Genomic DNA, 20305 nt, shown 5'->3' with positions numbered 1-20305 from the left:
TGTCAAAATTGACATTTCCTTCTGATATTCTGAAGATATTTTTCCATTCTCTACGAAAAGCCTCTTCTTTTTTATGGTATGCATAAAGTTTTTTCTCTGTTTTGGTCTTTTATGTACTTTACTGTTTGTTTTTTGGTGCCAAGTAATCTGTTAATGTTTTGCCAGAATGTCTTTGTGTCCTTTGTCGTATCTCTGCTTTTGATTAAACTGTTCCACTTTTCGTTGTTAATTTTTATATATTTTTCTTGGATGTCATGCTGAATTTCCCTTGCGTTTTGGAGTACTGTGCTCTAGTGGGTCCTGCTTGTTGGATATACGTATGTCCTTGTATTACTGTAATGTACTTGTAGCCTCTTTAATACTTCAGTGGGTTTATTACTTGGAAGGGTTCTGTATGTCATTACTGGGGTTGTTTAGTTGATTGTTTGCTTTATGGCGTTGTGTAACTTATTTAGTTGTTTATCGATTTCTTCAAGTGTTACTTGTTTTACATTCCATAGTGGGTAGTTTTCCAGTAGTTCCTTGTATTTTATCCAGTTTGTTTTGCTCATCTGGATTTTTGGTGGTATTTGTATTTGTTTTGGGCTAATTGAGATTATGAATATTATCGGGATATGATCACTTGAGGTAATGGGGCCTTGGTCTATGTGGTAGTTTAGGAATGTTTTTTTTTGTTACATATGCTTTTGTCGGGTGTTGAGACGCTGTTTGGTCCCATCCATGTGGTGAAGTACAGTCCCAGGTGTAGTAGTCTTCCGGTGTATGTTATTCTTTCTAGTGCTGTACCTAGTGCTGTTGTTATTGTTGCCATTGTTAAATATGCGATGTTTAGCATTAAAATCTCCCAGGATGTACATTTGGTGTATTCTAGTTTATTAGTTTCAGGAGGTCTTCGATAGGAAGGAATGGTCTTGGGGTAGGTAAGTTGTTGCATTTACTATTTCGTCCTGAGTTGTCTGTAGCTTGATGGCAATGAGTTTCACTGTTAAAGTTGTCTATTTGATTTTTTTATTCACTGCTGCTGCCACTCCATCGTGTTTTTGTCGCGTTTGTTCGGTTGGCGAGTGTCATAGTTGAATATATATATATATATATATATATATATATATATATATATATATATATATATATATATATATATATATATATATATATATATATATATATATATATATATATATATATATTTTTTTTTTTTTTTTTTTCAGGTTCGCCCTGTGCACTTATTAGTATTATGTCCGGACTGATTTCGTTGTATATGTTGCAAAGCGATGTTTCGCATGTACAGGTATTCCAGTTACTGGCAATGTGCTGCAGGATCTGAGTGTATTCAATTGAAGATAATCCATTATTTCTATTTTTTTGAGGGTTGTAGTTGAGGCGGTGATCTCATTTCGCGAAGTCCCGATGTTTTCCTATTTAGTTCTGCTGATGAGGTTACAGTGGAATCTTTTGTGCGAAATTTTTATTTTGACCTAATCATTCTCCAAACAATGCCTTGATCATACCGTTCATCGGTGTACTGCCATACAGTATCATTTGATGTTACGAAATCCTCGATGAGTTTTCCTGAAGGTTTTTGGTGTGGTGAGAATGGTATTGTTCACGTTTGATAGAACGTAAGTCCTTTATCTGTTGCGTCTTCAGGTATTGACGGGGTAGGTGTTGTTTCGTATGGAGCTTCCTCCTTTTTCTTGGTCATTGTTTTCCCTGTTTGTCCCGTGCCTTGTGTATTCTTCGGTCTCTTGGCTTCTCGTTTATTTCTCCGGGTTGTGTGGCCTTTTCAAGTTCGGTATCATGGGTTGCTGGTGGTGGTGTTGTTTCTTTGGGAACGTCTGTTCTTTGCCTGAAGTGTTCAGTATGCTCTGGAGTGCTGTTGACGTGTAGGAGGTTTGCTGATTTTGGGTTTTATGAGAAGTTCATTCTTGGCATGTTGTTTATTTCCTGCATTCCATTAAGTTCATCGGCATAGGAGGTGAGCATGTAGCATGCTCACCATTACCTTGAAGTGATCTGTTTCGCTAAGGTTTACCACCGTGTCGATGGTTGGCTTTGTTACCTCCTTTACCACCCTCTTTGCTATTTCTACATATGTATGTTGATCTTTGTTCTTTTCATTTTGCTCTTCTGCATCCTGTTTGTTTGTATTTTATGAGGGTCTTTTCAATAGGGCAAGACATAGCCATGGTTGGGTAGGTGTGGTATACATCTTCGTTCCTTTTGCAGTTTACACAGCCTTTTTGGTGTTATTGTGCTGGGTATAAGCGTGCCCTTCCTCTGCACAGTTGAAGCAGTATTTTTTATCCTTTGTAGAATGTTCTTCAAATTTGTTACACGTGAAGCCATTTGGAGAACCCAGTCTGTCATGGCCGTTTTTTTTAGGTAGATCTTTAGTACTTGAGTGTAGTCTTTTACCTCTATTACCTTATTACCTCTTCAATCTTAAGTCCTTCATTTTTGTGCTCTATATCTGTCTTCAAGAATTCTGCCTTTTCCCCACCTACTTGAGAATCGTTTCCTTTCGAAAACCGATCTCCTGGCTTCAAGCGTGGTCGTACCGACCACGCTAAGTCCATTCCTGACAAAGAATTGTGTTACCTTCTTGGTAAGCAGTTTGTCTGCATCGTTTTCATTGCGGCAAATGACTTTAAATCCTTCGTTCTGGTTGAACACCCTATTGAAGGGCACACCTAGCTCAACACTTGATCTCTCAACAGGTTTATTTTGTCTTTTACTTTTATTTTCAGGTTAACTGCCGTTTTACACGTAGAAGGTTATTGGAAACCCTTCTTTGTTATTACCAAAGACAACCCCCGCACAATGGAGTGACTGCACGATCATAGCCGTCACTATGGGCACGGCTTGTTTCTCCCCGAACCCCAATGGCCACACACAATCCCACACAGCTGTGAGGTGTACGCCACTGGAGGGACTCCGGCACAAATAATTAAAAGAAAAAAATATAAGATGAAAAATTTTGCAGGTGCCTCGGTCAGGGTAAGTAATAAGAAATCTTAGGGTGGAGAAAAAGCCCTCCAACCACATCAAGAAGGCCAAGAAACAGCTGCCTTCCAGCAGGAGTGTGGGTCACTCGGCTTGTTTGGAGAATACTGGCCAATTCGCCTTTCGGCTATTTCGGTCACACACACTACCTGTAGGGAGAAGAGTTGCTATTGGCAATCCTGAGTGTTCGTGAGGATGTCTACACTATTCTTGTGTTGTGTGAAGGTGTTATACAGGGACTGTCGAGGTCATTTACTCAATTAAGCCGGTTCTAAGAGTTGTTCAGATTGGCGAGGTCGAAGTACGGTCTGTGATCACGTCGTGAATCGGCTGTTCAGGTAATCGAGCTACGAGAGGTGTGGGAGGGTCATTAATATCCTCAGTGATTACGTCATACTTTTGTTTCTCAGATGTGATTGGTTAATTGATGGCGCTAACCGATGCTTCCAGAATATGACGAGACTGGCGCGGCGGGCGGAGCTCACCGGAAGTTTCAGGAGTTTTTACGAGGGTTACCATAATAAGGGAGGGGGGAGTTACACTAGACCTGCTACATCGTCAAATAAAGCTTTTAAAAAACAATAACGTCTTTGCTGAGCAGGAATAATTATTTTTATTCATTGATATAAATTAATGATAATTAATTCGCATATTATATATTTTTTCATATTTAATATAAGACGTCGTTTACCATCATAATATTGCCAAATTATACTTAAAGTAGACTAGGTAAGGTTAGGTTAGATTAGTCGAGATTAGATTAAGTTTTATGTGAAATATTTATTAGTATGTGGGTTATGACCGTTTATGGCCAGCTGAGAAGTTTCTAAAATACAGATACTGTATACATAAAATTTATCGGTAGTTTGAGAGGCAGGAGAACCTTGAGATCCAAGATTTGTCTAGTAAAGGAACAGATATGAATGTTAGTGAGCATATATAGGCACATGTTTGAGAACTTCAGTTCGTTGTCAACATACACAAACAGTTTCTTTAATCTTTTCTTTTTCCTCTACAGATGTGACCTTAAGAAGCCGTATTTCTGTTAGCAGCCACACCAATGCCAACAGGTCCAATAACAGAAGTGGAGGCGGAGACAACAGAAAAGTAGCAACAGAGTTAAGAAGAGGAGGAGGTGTGCATTTCGTACCATCAGCTTCATTTTACAGTGAGAAGTCTTTGTTGCAAGTTCTCCTGTCTCATACCAGTGATATCTAGCTACGTCCAAGTGATCGGAGAGAGCCCGTCCAAGTGTTCATATCTACCATTCGTTCTACAGCCTTTGTTCACTGTAATCGACACAGTACTGATAGACAGAAACAGTGACACCATATTTCAAGAATCGCAGAACAGCCGTCCAAACTCTAGAACACCTGGGTTATATCCCTCTTCACCCTTCCCTCTGACGTTCTAAAAACGTCACTCGGCGGAGGTCTTCAACCCAGCCGTCCACATCCCAAAAGTGAAGTGCGTGTTGTCTATGACACCTTAGTGGTTTAGGATCAACGTGACGGATATATTCAACGCCGCACTGAATTTACAATATCAGTGCCGCCTCCACCACCTTTACACTACGATCTTTACCACCACCACTGTTAGCAGTCATGATGCTGTGGGTGAGGAAGCAGCGGGTGTTGCCACTGGTGGTGGTGCTCCTGGTAGTAATGATGCTGGGCTATATCGTCTTCGCCTCCAACTACTGCAGCAATCTGAATCGCGGTGAGTCACGCCTTTCATGATAAATCTATTCCTTCAACTAAATACCACTACTGAAATTAGAATAACTTTTATACTACTATCCCTTTTGGGGTGCTCGTACCCCTTCCATGCTGAGTGTACCCCTTCCATGCTGAGTGTACCCCTTCCATGCTGAGTGTACCCCTTCCATGCTGAGTGTACCCCTTCCATTGTGTGTGTACCCATACCATGATGAATGTACAGTACAGTTGCCAGCAAAAGTTCTCCTAACTGTATACCCGCCCCCCAAAAAAGTGCGTGGACCCTCACAGCGTCAAACGACGACACAATATGACAAACTGGACGAAATATCATGGAAAGGACTGTTTCACATTCGTAGCCCTGCTTTCCTAATATGGCAGTAATTGGGATATCGGTTATTTCTCTCATAAGTTTGTATGTTCACAATATTTGTATCTTGGAAAGTAAAGCATTTATGAAACCACTTTTATTACATTTGCTACGTTAATAATTGATATAAGCACCCCCAGCCTCTATTAAGCTGTTAAGTCTCTTGGGCATGGATTCCACTAACTCGGTAGTGTGAGGACTCGTCCGGCGGGATTTCGCAACTCTTCCCACGCCTGTAGGGGGTAGTGCACTCACGACGACAACTTTCGCGCTTCCTGGGCAGTGCTGTTGTTTGGGGGGAATTCGTCTGCTAAACGGATGAATACGCTACACAACGGATGTGACGTCACATACGGAGGAGTTTTCGGTATTTGTTTTTTTTTCCAATTTAAGGGTACAAATTCGCAATAACAAAAGGGGACATGAAATTCAGATATCATTCGATAATTTTCCTTATTTTACATAAGGTTAGTAACATAATAATCTGTAGAAAGCAGAAGGATTGTACACTGATAAGTACTTCCAAGGTTTTCGTCGGGCAACCAATATGTAAGGCTCCTTATGATATCGGCGAGTATTGTCTCACATTTGGTCTAATTGTATTTATGATTATTTAGTTTATTTACTAATTTTGGGGAAGTGTGCCATGAACCAGTTTCGTGCTCTTTCATATGTAGAAAACAGAAACTGATATTATTCAAGATAATCTACTTAATATTTCTTTATACACACCTGTATTTACGACCCTGGATACGGTTATGTCAAACTATAACGAATTAACTCAGACTAAATTGTCTGTGTATTGAATCTCATAGTGCGAGTTCCTTTGCGATTTATTTACTTATTTATTTATTTATTTAACATATATTGATTTTTTTTTACGGGGATTAGCCCACCCGGGCACAGGCCTTTGACCCACATCGGGCCCTGGGGGGCGAAAATGTAATAATGATAATAATAATAATAATAATAATAATGATAATTCATAATATTGTAAATAATTTATAATAAAAATACACATTTAAAAATAAAATAATAATAATAATAATAATAATAATAATAATAATATTAATAATAATAATAATAATAATAATAATAAAGAATCATAAAGAAATACAAATATGAAAACAAGATCAAGAGTGAGAAATGCTATATGTATGTTGTGTTGTCAGTAGTAAGGGAAACAATTGAGGTAGCCCCTTTATAATATTTATACTGTATATACTTGTCACACTTGCCAGATGCTTCTGGTGTCATTGTACAGGGGTACCTAGTGACAGCACTAGGATCCCGCTTCCTCTATCAAGGAATAAACAATTGAAATTGAAATTGAAACAATTGAGACCGTGAAATTGTGTGTAAATGAGGCACAAAGTCAGATCAGCAACCTGGGACTTAGTCACAATTTTCGTGATGCCATATGGCAGCAGGGTCTACCATTAGACAACACATTATGCTTCTAATATCTTCCCAGGCAGTAGTACCTCCCTGTTTGGTAGCTGCCTACTACCTGCAATTACTGCCCAATAACATCTTTGGTGTTGCTTATGCATTAAGAGGCCTTGATTCGTGCAGTCTTCAATCTGTCTTGGTAATTGGTGTATTTACTTCGACCAAGGCATATTGTCAGGTTTGTCATAAATACCTAACGGCCGAGATATTGTAGGGTTTCGTGATATTATGTTGTCTAGCACTCAGGATGGATGGAAACTCTAAGGTGGTTTTCTTATATAATATAATTTATATGGTAGACAGTCTGGTGCTGGAGATGCCGTGTGGTGAGGAGCTGCTCAGTAGACACGTTCGGTGAGTAGCGTGTTGAAGGAGGTAGATGTGCAGGAGCTTCGTTAGAGAAGATGTTGCCTGTTGCTGGCCTCCAGGTTGAATGAGAGCTGGACAGCGAGGAGCTTGCTTGGAGGAGGTGTTGCGTGTTCAGGTACGTAGAGTAGAATGAGAGAGCTGGTTGGTGAGGACGCTCAGAGAAGGACAGCTGGTGGGTCGCCATGCTCGCCGGCGAGAGCGAGGACCGCCAGGCAGGCGGAGGAGAAGCGAGGGCCGCCAGGCAGCGGCGGAGGAGGAGGTGTTGCATGTTCAGGAACCGAGGCCAGAATGAATCTTACGATACGATACGAAGTCTTTAGTTAAGAGGTGAAAGAAGATTATTAGGGGTTGAAGGAAAAGTGGTGAAACTGAAATACAGTAGGAGTAGAAAGAATCTGGGCTCAACCAAATCGCTTCATCTTTCTTATTGGTGTTTTGTCTTTGTTCTACTCCCTTGGGTCGTCAGACCTTTGTATTAATATTGGTTTATTTATATAATGCTGCTTATTATTATTATTTTTATTATTGTTGGAGTTAGTGAGCCCGCCCAGGTCCTTGTGTAACTGGGAGGGTAGTCACATTTTTTTTTTTTTTTTTTTTTGAGGTGTTAGTTAAGTGTTAGTTGTGTTAGTCTAAAGGTACACTGTATGGAGAGGCCTGCCAGGTTCTTAGTGGAGCTGGTTGGTCACTCTCATCTTTATTCCTCTATTAATGTTTTATGTGTAAATGTGTATATTGGGGCAGGAGGTGGTTCAATTACTTCTTCCTGGCTGATGTAGCTGGGAGGGTAATCACATTATTATTATTATTATATTATTTTTATTTATTTATTTTTTTTTGAGTTAGTGAGCCCGCCCAGGTCCTTGTGTAGCTGGGAGGGTAGTCACATTTTTATTTTTTTTTTTTTTTTTTTTTGCTAAGATGTTAGTTCAATGTTAAATGTTAAATATTAGTTATGTTAGTCTAAAGGTACACTGTATGGAGAGGCCTGCCAGGTTCTTGTGGAGCTGGTAGGTCACTCTCATCTTTTATTCTCTCTATTAATGTTTTATATGTATATTGGGGCAGGAGATGGTTCAATTACTTTCTTCCTGGCTGATTTAAACCAACTGTGTTCTTGGAATTCTTCGTTGTCTATATTATTTATCCAGTTTTGATATGTTTCTGTGTTAAGTTCAGTCACTTTTTTCCAAATATTTGCAGCTTTGTTGTGTATTTCTACATTGATTGCTAAGAGGTTTGCTCTCTTGTGTAGCTGTTCATTATTGATGTGGTCTGTATATTTTATGTTATATATAAATCTGAGGGCTATATTTTGTACTGTTTGTAACCTTTTAATGCACGATTTTACTAAGGGTGTTCAATGGGATGGGTGGGTAGTCCATAATTGATTTGACAAGGGCAATATAAATCTTTCTTTTGTTATTAATGCTAAGGTTCTTAAAGCGTTTTATTTTTGATAATCTTATTCTTGCCTGTCGTTCTTTATCTTTTAAGTATGTTATATATCCTCTTTTTGTTAGTTTTAATCCAAGCATCCTGCCTTCAGTGTCGTATGGGTATAGTTCCTGGTCGACTATTACTGGACTTGTTTTAATCTTGGCTATTGGTATTATCTTGAATTTGTTCTTATTTGTCCTGATTTTCCATTTTTTCTCAAAATCATTTATGTTTTTTATCGCTCTTACCGTGTAGAGTGCCATAAATTGAGTTGATTTTCCTGGGTATGATACTATTTGAGTAATATCATCAGCAAACATTACATATTCGCTAAAGGGGGTAGGTTGAGGTGTGTCTGAAGTATAAATTGTATATAGTGTTGGAGAAAGGCATCCTCCTTGAGGTACTCCACTCTCAAGATTAAACATAGTTCCCATAAAGTTTCCAATTTGAATTTGTGCTCTCCTATCATCTAAATAGTTACACAATATTCTTAGCAAGTATTCGTTAAGTCCCAGTTTTAATATTTTATATTTCAAGCCCAAATGCCAAACTTTATCAAAAGCCTTAGAAACATCCCTTAAAATTATATTGATCTGGTTACCCTTGCTTTTTTCTATTGCAATTATTTCCGTTATTGTAGCTATTGCAGTTAGGGTATTTCTATTGGGCATAAATCCATGTTGTCTGTTGTTAGTTTTCCCATGTTGTGTTAAAAAGGCTATAAGTCTTGAATTTAATATTTTTTCCAATAGTTTCCCGGTAATTTCTAATAAAGATATTGGCCTGTAGTTTAATATTTCCTTATTGTCCTTACCCTCCTTAGGAATAAATATCATTTTAGCATATTTTAGTTTGTCTGGAAAGTAACCAGTTATTAAGCATGCGTTATAAATGTTTAATAGTGTATTTAAAATGTTTTCAGGTAGATTCATGATCATATTTCGTGTAATACCTGTGAGCCCAGGGCTTTTTCTTAAATTTCCTCAGACAGTGCATCATTTCCTCCCATGGTTATTATTTCTGATTATTAGGTAATAAGTTATAGTCTATATATTGCCTTGGGGTATTCCTATGTATTTGTCTTCCCATTTCTTCTTCTCTATCCCACCTCGTGTTCACTATCAAAATCTTCATTTTCCTCATCTGATATTTTTAAAAACTTTTTACCCATTCCCTTTGAATGCTGACTCTTGTTCATTTTCCTCGTGCAATTTTGTTCCATTTTGGTCTTTAATGTATGGTGTTTTTTGCTTGTTGTGCCCCATCATCTTGTTTATGGAAGTCCAAAATGTTTTTGTGTCTTTAGTCATGTCAGCCGCCATTATAATATTCCATTTTTTATTGTTTGCTTCCTTACATGCGTCTCTTAATTTTATCTGTAGTGCTATCTGTGTCGTATATAGCCATTTGTTACTGCCGTGTCTTTCCATATACCTGTTTATTTCATTGTAATAGGTTTGGATTAATTTAACTTCTTCTGGTAGTCTGTTGTTGGGTAATGTTCTAAAGTGTGAAGTAGGAGTGTGTTTGGTTATAGATGTTTTTATTGCTGAGTGCAGTCTGTCCATTTCTGAGTCTATGTCTTCTGTTGTTTTCCCTTGTAGGTTAATCGAAATGGTGATTACTTAAAGTGGAAGTCTTTGAAGCTGTCCAGTCTGTTTTACTCATTTCAGTCTCTTTTTTGGTATCTGTATGGGTATGGGGCTTGTTGACAGTGTTAGTATAATTGGCAGATGGTCACTGCCTGTAAGAGGTCCCTGTATTATATGGTAATTGAAAAAGGCTTTGTTGTTGGTAAAAATTTTGTCTGGTGTCGATTGTGTATTGTGATTTCTCCAGGTTGGAAAGTTAGGACCCAGAATGAATCTTAATGGAGAGACAGAGCTTATATACACAGCAGCCGGAAGTAAACCCGCCGGTTTCTCGACTCCGTTATAGGGAAGACGTAGCAGGTGGCTGGTTGCTAGGATACTGTGGCATCTGGTGACGCGGATACGCAGTTGTAGGGGAGACGTCCACTACAATATCATCATTGAAACGCAATCGCACCGCAAGACAGCATGTGGGTATGGATGAACTCCCCAAAGCTAGCACCTCTGCTCCGGGTGGTACATTTGCTCATTGTGGTCATCCTGGTGGCGGCGCCGTTAATCAACCTGGCACGTCTTCTCAGGATGGAGGGCAGCCTGGCACGACGACCCAGGATGGCATGTTCTCACCCGCTGGGGATACGCTGAGCGCTGTGGCATATGCGACTATCCCATTCGCAGTGTTCTTGGCAGAATATGATCTGCCATTCAGGAAATTTAATGTTTGTTTCCTCTTGTATTTTAGTTCAGAATGTAATGGTACTGCTCAATAAGCGGTCGTGTTAATCTGCCCAAAATAAGGGTGTCAGAAAAACTTACCCGTTTAGCAATATATGATCTTAATCTTCAATTGCATCTATGGCCTAATAATTATAATATTCCTTTTAGCTTGTGACCACCTTTTCGACCTCAATAAACGAATGTTTCCCGGCTCCAAGATAGCCGCTCAAATGGCAATGAATCGGACCAAGTGCAAGATCGTCGTGCAAGCCGTAGGGGAATGTGCAACTCAAAACTTGGTTAGGAAACTACAAAAAAATAAATGTAGTGTAATAATTGATGAAAGTACCGACTGTTTAGTAAGTAAATCATGTGCAGTGATAGTGAAATATTTTGATCCGGATGATAATGACAAAAACTGCGATGTTGGATTTCATTGACGTATTTGAAGGTAATCAGGGTTCGACTGGTGAAAATATACATAACATGCTATTACAGTGCCTCACTACACATAAGATATCATTGAACAACTTAATTGGCTTTGCTGCTGTTGGAGCATCAAACATTATGGGCAAATATAACCGTGTAACTAGCAGAATGAAAGTTCAAATGCCTGGCATTACCACATTTAAATGTGTTGCACATAGTATACATCTCTGTGCCAGCGAAGCAGCAAAAACCTTGCCACGTACTAATGAAGATTTGTTGAGAAATGTGTACAGTTACTTTTCCCATAGTGCCAAAAGAAAATGTGAGTTTAAGGAATTCCAGGTTATTTGTCAACTCAAACCACACAAAATACTTCATGCCTGTGCCACGAGGTGGTTGTCACTCCATGAAGCTGTTACAAGAATACTCGAACAGTGGCAACCCCTCAAACTGTATTTCCGTAGCAGGGTAATTGAGGAGAGACTTGCGGTTGTGCAGAACATAACTGATAACATAAGAACATAAGAAAATAAGCAGTCTGCAGTAGGCTGGTTGGCCTGTGCATGGCAGCTCCTGTCGAAAGTTATTACCACTCTATCATCCATGAATCTATCTAGCCTCATTTTAAAACTTTCCAGCGTTCCAGCACTTACTACAATGCTGCTAAGCTTGTTCACTCGTCTACCACCCTATTTGTGAACCAGTTTCTTCCTATCTCCCTCCTTAACCTAAACTTATCAACTTAAATCCGTTGCTACGAGTCCTATCCTGCTCGGATATTATAAGAACTTTATCTATATTTCCTTTACTGATTCCTTTCACCCACTTAAATACTTCTATCATATCTCATCGCACTCTTCGCCTTTCTAGGAAATGCAAGTTTAGTTTCTATAATAAGGGCACCAGAACTGAACAGCATAATCGAGGCGCAGCCTGACTAGCACAAGATATGGTTGCATTATGACCTCCGCTCTCTTATTACTTACACTTCTAGATATAAAACCTAATACTCTGTTTGCCTTATTTCGAACATTAACGCTGTTTTCTAGGCCGTAGGTCCGGGCTTACAAGTACCCCTAGGTCTCTTTCACAAGTCGACTTCTCTAGGTTGATGTTGTTAAGCCTGCATACATTGACAGTATTTGTTCTTCCAATATTAAGTACGCTGCTCTTGCTGGTGGTGAATATCATTTGTCATTTTTCTGGCTACTCGTGTAGTTTATTTAAATCCTCCTGTAGTGCATTTGTATCTTGCCCTGAATTAATCTGCCGCCCTATTTTGATGTCATCCACAAACTTGCTTATGTTACCTGGTCCCGATGAGATATTTGGCAGAGTATTAAAGGAATGTAAGGAAGAGCTTAGTATGCCCTTAGCAAAGTTGTTTAACATGTCCTTAAAACAGGTGTAGTACCAGAATCCTGGAGGATAGCGAATGTAATACCGATTTTCAAGAAGGGAGATAGATCACTATCCTCTAACTATCGTCCAATCAGTCTAACACCAATTGTAGGTAAATTATTGGGAGCAGTCATTTCAAACTCTATTCGAAATCACCTGGAGAAGCACAAGTTGATCAATGATTCCCAGCATGGCTTCACAAGCGGGCGTTCATGTCTAACTAATCTATTAACATTCTTTTCATCAGTTTTCGAATCGGTGGACGAGGGGCACAATTATGATGTGGTATATCTCGACTTTAGCAAAGCCTTCGACAGAGTCCCCCACGAAAGACTAATAAGAAAGGTAAGAGGCTCATGGTATTAATGGTAATATTCTAAAATGGATTAGGGCGTGGTTACAGGACAGGACACAGCGAGTGAGCATTAACGGCACTAAATCCCATTGGAGCAACGTCACTAGTGGAGTTCCCCAAGGCTCCGTACTTGGACCATTATTATTTATTATATACATAAACGACATAGATATCGGCATAGACAGCAACATAAGTAAATTTGCTGATGACACTAAAATAGGACATGTAATCTGATATACTATAGGACTAGGTGTGTGTGTGTGTGTGTGTGTGCGCGCGCGCGCTCTGGGCAACCGAAACGGCACAATCGTTTTTCACCAAACTTGGTGGAAAAATCGCAAAAAAATCGTAGAGTGGAACAAACCTGGTTCCATATCGATGGTTTTTTAGGAAGCCATTACATAACCAATTTATTTACGCTGGAAAACGATGCAAGTCTACTGACTTGGCGCATCCAGTCCACGATTGCAGTTATCGTACGGCTCCCTCCTCCTCCCCCCCCCACTTTTTTTTAGCCTACTTTTTTTTAATGTTGTTTGGATCAGTAAAAGAAGGAAGATGAGTAAATAGAAGAATAAATAAAGAGGGGAAACAGAAAATAGTTAGAGATAATAGGTGGGGGGTGGGGGAGCTGAGTTTCATCATGAGTCTGGATGCACAGTTTCAACGTTACCAGACGACCTTACAGCTACAGTGTATACTTATTCCTGTAGCTCATGGAAAAGGAGAAGAGATAAAAATATAATAACATGAATTCATGGAGAAGATGACTACAGTAGACACAGGGTGAATATAGACAGCGAAACAGACAGGAGGTTGACAAAAATAGACAGAATCATACATGCACAAATAGACAATATGTTAACTAACATGACAGACAGACAGCTGTCTAACTGGTTCACATTAGTACAGACGGGCTTACATTCAAACACCACGCAGTCAAACAGATAGTTGGGATGGCAATAGACAGGACGGACAGACTTGAGACAAATTAGAAGGCATTTATAAACAAAAATAACACCAAATTGACCATAGCTGCGTCAGTAAGAGAGAGGAGGTGGTCTTACATCCACCAGCGTAAATAATAAGACGCATTGAAAACTAACACCCACGCTCGGAAAGAACATCGATGGTCGGTCAGTCATGTGAGATGGGCCTAAAACTGACTAACGTAGATGATGACTATGATGACTTAAGCAGATGGTGACTAATAGAACCCGAATCAAGGTCACTTCTCTTCATAATATAATTTATCTCAGAATGATCATCGGTGATTCATAATAATTATTTTGTTTATGATTTTAATCTCTCCTTAAGGCGAATATTTCTTTAATTAATTATTCTAACCTTTATTCTATTCCTTCTTATAGTATATTAGATACTGTAAGTCTCACGACCATGATTATAACAACCAGGACTAGGATTATAACAACCACGACCATGATTATAACAACCACGACCATGATTATAACAACCACGACCATGATTATAACAACTACGACCATGATTAAAACAACCTTGACCATGATTATAACAACCACGACCATGATTATAACAACCACGACTATGATTATAACAACCACGACTATGATTATAACAACCACGACCATGATTATAACAACCACGACCATGATTATAACAACCACGATACGCAGTTATAACAACCACGACTATGATTATAACAATCACGACTATGATTATAACAACCACGACCGCCGATTATAACAACCGCGACTATGATTATAACAACCGACCATGATTATAGCAGCCACGGCCGCCAATTATATAGCCGACCATGATTATAACAGCCGACCATGATTATATAACCACGACCATGATTATATAACAACCCGGCCATGATTATAGCAACTACGACGCGAAGTTATAACAGCCCGACCATGGTTACTAACAGCCGACCCATGATTATAACAGCCACGACTATGATTATAACAGCCACGACCATGATTATAACAACCGACCGCCAGTTATAACCGACCATGATTATAACAACCGACCGCAGTTATATATACGACCATGATTATAACAACCACGACTATGATTATAACAATCACGACTATGATTATAACAACCACGACCATGATTATAGCAACCACGGCCATGATTATAACGACCACGACCATGATTATAACAACCGCGACTATGATTATTACAGCCAAGACTATGATTATAACAGCCACGACTATGATTATAACGACCACGACCATGATTATAGCAACCACGACCATGATTATAACAGCCACGACTATGATTATAACAGCCACGACTATGATTATAACGACCACGACCATGATTAAATCAACCGCGACTATGATTATAACGACCACGACCATGATTATAGCAACCACGACCATGATTATAGCAACCACGACCATGATTATAACAGCCACGACTGTTAACGCTCATAGGAGCGTTATTGGTTTGTTGCTGGAGAAATAAACCCTCAACGTTGACGCGTACCTTATAATTCGGTCAAAACCTGCTAAAGAACAATTCACATATAACAAATGCTGTTATCTCAGGACACATAGTACGAATAATACAATCAATATACAGTACATAGCCTGTTAACATCTTAAATTTAACTCACATGTTATAACTTGTTGATACATCAGGAGACAAGTTGTATAATATGATCAAATTGCAGTACATAAATATACTTTTTAAAGTTATTTAGAGTTTATATTTACGTTTTAGGGTCTTGGGTACGACCAGCGTGTTGTTTCTTCTGCAAGAATTGGTAGACTACTGAGCAATCGCCATCCAATCGCATCCCTAGGCGAGGGCATCTGTTTGTTGTGTTGTTGAAATTGTCGGACCGTAGTCCGACACGGGCCTTTGCCTATAGGCGGCCCGTTTGGTGGTTCCGGCTGGAGCTCCTGGAGCAGCCAGACCGGAATGGGATTGGACGTTGTCCTACCTGCAGATATGGAAGGATACTGCAGGTTGCAAGTGTGAGCGGACCCCCGATCAGTGGACGCTTACCCCCAGCTCCCAATCTTGGAAGTGGTCAGTTTCGGAGTGGCGCGCCCCCCGAACTGGGGTCCGCACTTGCTGGGAGAGGATACTTTCTAAGCTATCTGGGTGGTGGGTATTGTGTGATGACCCGGAGAAGGTGGTGAATGTGTTTAGTTTGGGCTTTTCGGGTTAGAGTGGCCGCTGGTGTTGTGTGTGCTTCTTGGAAGTTTTGAGTTCTGTTTCGGAGACTTTGTGTGACATCGCAGTCGAGGAGATAGTGTTCAAGTGGGTTGGCTGCTGGCTCCTGACAGTAGGTGCATTCCATGACGTCATTTCCGATCATCTGCCAGGAGCACTTGTACCCTAGTCGTAGTCGATGAAGGCTGACTTGGGTTTGTCTTGGTGTTTTCTTGTCCGCGAAAGGTGGTTCCCCTTTTGTAGCCTCCAGGCACCATTTGGCTGATTGGGAACCAGCGTTGAATGCGTGAAGGAAGCTCTTTTGGATGTGGAGCTTGCTAGTCTTTCTCAGGTGATTCTTGATCTGTTGCACGCTTGCTGGAACTTGAATGTGTACGCTACTAGAACGTGTGGCTGCTTCGTCTGCCACGTCGTTTCCCCCGATCCCAACATGACTGTGTAAACGCCTTAGTTAAGGACGTTCAGGTGACGGGCAAGTCGAAGGGAATGATTGAAACTCGTCTTTTGACGCCTTCAATATTTATTGATGTGGTCAAAACCTGCAGACATCAAGGCGTTCATTAGTATTACATGGTGATCTATCTGATACATAATTAGTTAGTCTCACACAATTTATCGTAATTTTAATTGATTATTGAGCATAATGACATGATACAAAGTTCAGAACTCTATTAATCTTAGCTACACTTCATTCCGCGTTGTCTTATTGCTCCAGATAAGGTAGGAACGAGTGGGCATAATTAGTCCACAATATTTCAGTACTGAGGGGGTATGTCATCACTTTGGCTGTACTTACAAGTGCGGGTCAATGCGAACCAGTATGGTGTTCCAAGGGAAGATAGTTCTGTGTAAATTGTTTCAGTACAAAACTCGGCCAGGATTGGGAGTTGTTGTTCACCACTGCTAGCAGAGTGTCGATCCTTACAGCATCACCTGAGGGGACAGTCTCCTGGAGTCCAGGTGGCCACACCGCCTTTTAAATCATACATTAGCAGAGTCATGATCTCTTCTCCGTAAACACCGCCCCCCCCCCCTAATCTTTGTTGGGTATGGCAGCAAAAACGTCACCACTGACACTAGTGTTGACGCCAGCGATGAAAACACTCCCGGCGATGCCAGCACTTACGCCAGTAGCGATGACAGTCCCGGTGGTAAAGAGTCCAGGTGGCCACGCCGCCGTAAACACCGCCCATCCCCTAATCTTTGTTCGGGTAAGGCAGCAAAAACGTCAGCACTGACACTAGTGTTGACGCCAGCGATGAAAACACTCCCGGCGATGCTAGTACTTACGCCAGTGGCGATGACACTCCCGGCGGTAAACACCCAGGTCAGCTGCCACATCTGTCGAGGCAACAGGTCGCGTGGTGGGGAGGGGGGATCACTCGAGAGGGCGATCTGTGTCATGAGATCCATGACGTCCTCTCAGCGCTCACGCCAGTGGTGATGACACTCCGGTGGTAAACACCGCCCCCCCCCTTCCCCCCAGTCGCTACATCTGGTGTGGTAACAGGCCGCGTGAGGTGGGGGAGGCACATGGTTGTTGACACCAACGATAAAGCCAGCGGCGATAACATGAAAGGTGTTGTTGTTGAGATTGTCGGACCGTAGTCCGACACGGGCCTTCGCCTGTAGGCGGCCCATTTGGTGGTTCCGGCTGGAGCTCTTGGAGCAGCAAGACCAGATATGGGATTGGAGGTTGTCCTACCTGCAGATATGAAAAGATACTGCAGGTTGCAAGTGTAAGCGGACCCTCGGTCAGTGAACACTTACCACCAACCCCCACTCTTGGACGTGGTCAGTTTCGGAGTGGCGCGCCCCCCGAACTGGGGTCCGCACTTGCTGGGGGAGGATACTTCCTAAGCTATCTGGGTGGTGGGTATCGTGTGATGACCCGGAGAAGGTGGTGAATGTGGTTTGTTTGGGCCTTTCGGGTTAGAGTGGCCGCTGGTGTTGTGTTCTTCTTGGAGGTATTGAATTCTGTTTCTGTTTCGGAGACTTTGAGTGACTTCGCAGTCGAGGAGATAGTGTTCCAGTGGGTTGGCTGCTGACTCCTGACAGTAGGTGCATTCACTGACGACATTTCCGATCGTCTGCCAGGAGCACTTGTAGCCTAGTCATAGTCGATGAAGGCTACCTTGGGCTTGTCTTGGTGTTTTCTTGTCCGCGAAAAGTGGTTCCCCTTTTGTAGCCGCCAGGTACCTTTTGGCTGATTGGGAACCAGCGTTGAATGCGTGAAGGAAGCTCTTTTTGATGTGGAGCTTGGTAGTCCAAATGGGGTGATTCTTGATCTGTTGCACGCTTGCTGGCACTTGAATGTGTACGCTTCTACAACGTGTGGCTGTCTTGGCTGCTTCGTCTGCCACGTCGTTTCCCCCCGATCCCTACATGACTGGGAATCCAGTGAAGATGATTGGGCGATTTTGTCTTTGGAAGTCCTGTACCTGTGCGAGGATCGAGGTTATGATGTGGACGTTGTCTCTTGGTTGACTGTGTTGCAGCGCCTGCATGGCCGTTTCTGAGTCCGTGTGAATTATGATGAACTTGTTGTGTTGTGTTGCAGCGTGTTGTAGGGCCTTTGAGATTGCTCCCAACTCTGTTTGTAGGGTGGAGCAGTCATTAGAAAGTTTCCATAGGAGGGTCTGACCTTGGGTGTAGAAGGCCGCTCCGGTTGTATGATGTTTTGGGTCCATCGAGCCGTCTGTGAAGTATGATGCTGCATCAGCCGGTGTCTCGGTGGCTATGGCTTCCAGAGTTATTCTTTTGAGATCCTCCTACTGGAGGTTGGCTTTGTTATCACCTAGTTCGGTAATTTTGAATGTGGCTGGTGGAAGGTTCCATGGTGGAGGAACTACGTAACCATTGTCTCATATGTCTTGGTTGTTCTTGACGAGTGTTTCTGCTTGCAGGTGTCGGATGACCTCATTTGCCGCGTGCGACCAGGTGGCCCCTCGCACTCTGTGGTTGAGGTGGAGGGAGGCACTGATTCGCGTTTTGGCAGCTGTGGGCTTATCTGATCAACAGATTTTGGCGAGGAGACCGGCTGTCACCTGCTTGACTCGTACTGCTAGGGGTGGTAATTCAGTTTCCATTTGCAAATTGCAAAGTCTGGTCCATATGGGTGCTCCGACTATGGTCCTGAGAGCATTATTTTGGATAAATTCTAGCTTAGCTTTCTGGTCTTCTCTCAATCCAATGAGTGCTGGAGCACTGTAATCTACCAGCGATCTGATGGCGGCCGTGTAGTAGGCTTTGAGCACATGTATGTTCGCTCCTGTGGTTGTGCTGGTGAGCGACCTCATTATATTGTGTCTGCTCTTCGTCCTGTGCCTGAGATACTCGAGTTGCGGCTTGAAAGTGAGTTTCTGGTCGAACCAGATTCCAAGACACTGGTGGGTGTTGGTCCAGACTAACGGCGTGTTTTGTATGGAGAGCATCATGTCCGGTGTGTCTGTGCAGATGACGATCGCTTTCGACTTGGCTGGATTTATCTTGAGTCCAAGTCTGTTACACTTGTTACGCCGTCTCTTAATTTACTTAAATATCCAGGTTCTAGGCGTAACCAAACAAAAAAAGTGAAGTAAATTAAAAGGGAATACAAATTAATAAAGTAAACCTTTAAGAATTTATAATTAATTAAATATTAACACAATATAGAGCCTCGTAGGCTATCACAACAAATTGATTCACCATCGAAACTTTTAAGACACAAATGATACTAAACATCGAAACATCAAAAGAATAAAAATAAAGCATTGGATTACGTTAACACTGCATAAACATATAAAAACTAACACTGAAATTAACTAACGTGAAACAACACTGAATTACTTAAATGTAACTAAGCAAATACTGACAAATAGAGACATAAATAGGTACTCACATAGATATACCACATTGGTGGCAACAGGAACAACACAAATAAATTAAGTATAAGTAAGAGGTGACGAGTGTCACTCAAAGGATGTGAACTGTATGACAAGAGGACTGAACTAACTCCGTCAGTTGGTGGGTCCTATATATAAGGTCGGTTCCCGCCATGCGACCCGCCGGTGGGTCGTTTAACAATGCAGATGGTCGTTAGAGAACAAAGAATACTGGTTACAATACAAAATGGGTTTGAACAAATAATAACAGTTAAAACCTTAACAGCACAGGGTTAAGGTGACTAGATTATATAATAGTAAATACAACACATCATTACAGGAATAATATGGAACATGGAAGCATGTTATATAAAAAAAAAATAGAAAAATACGACACGGTCGTAACACACTCCTCTTCC

General features: G+C 41.2%; 1 protein-coding gene across 1 annotated transcript in view; it reads left to right on the top strand.

Annotated features, from left to right (window-relative positions):
* The window catches only part of LOC121855924, a 168700-nt gene that overhangs the window by 53842 nt on the left and 94553 nt on the right, over positions 1-20305 (top strand). The window contains exon 2 of the mRNA XM_042351126.1: positions 4022-4722. Within this exon, the coding sequence (XP_042207060.1) occupies positions 4608-4722 (115 nt within the window). The 5' untranslated portion in view covers positions 4022-4607. The remainder of the gene's footprint in view (positions 1-4021; positions 4723-20305) is intronic.

This window comes from Homarus americanus, unplaced genomic scaffold (genome assembly GCF_018991925.1).
Source record: "Homarus americanus isolate GMGI-L3 unplaced genomic scaffold, GMGI_Hamer_2.0 scaffold19117, whole genome shotgun sequence".
NCBI lineage: Eukaryota > Metazoa > Arthropoda > Malacostraca > Decapoda > Nephropidae > Homarus > Homarus americanus.
Note: the sequence above shows the minus strand (reverse complement) of the source record. Positions and strands in the feature narration are given on the sequence as shown.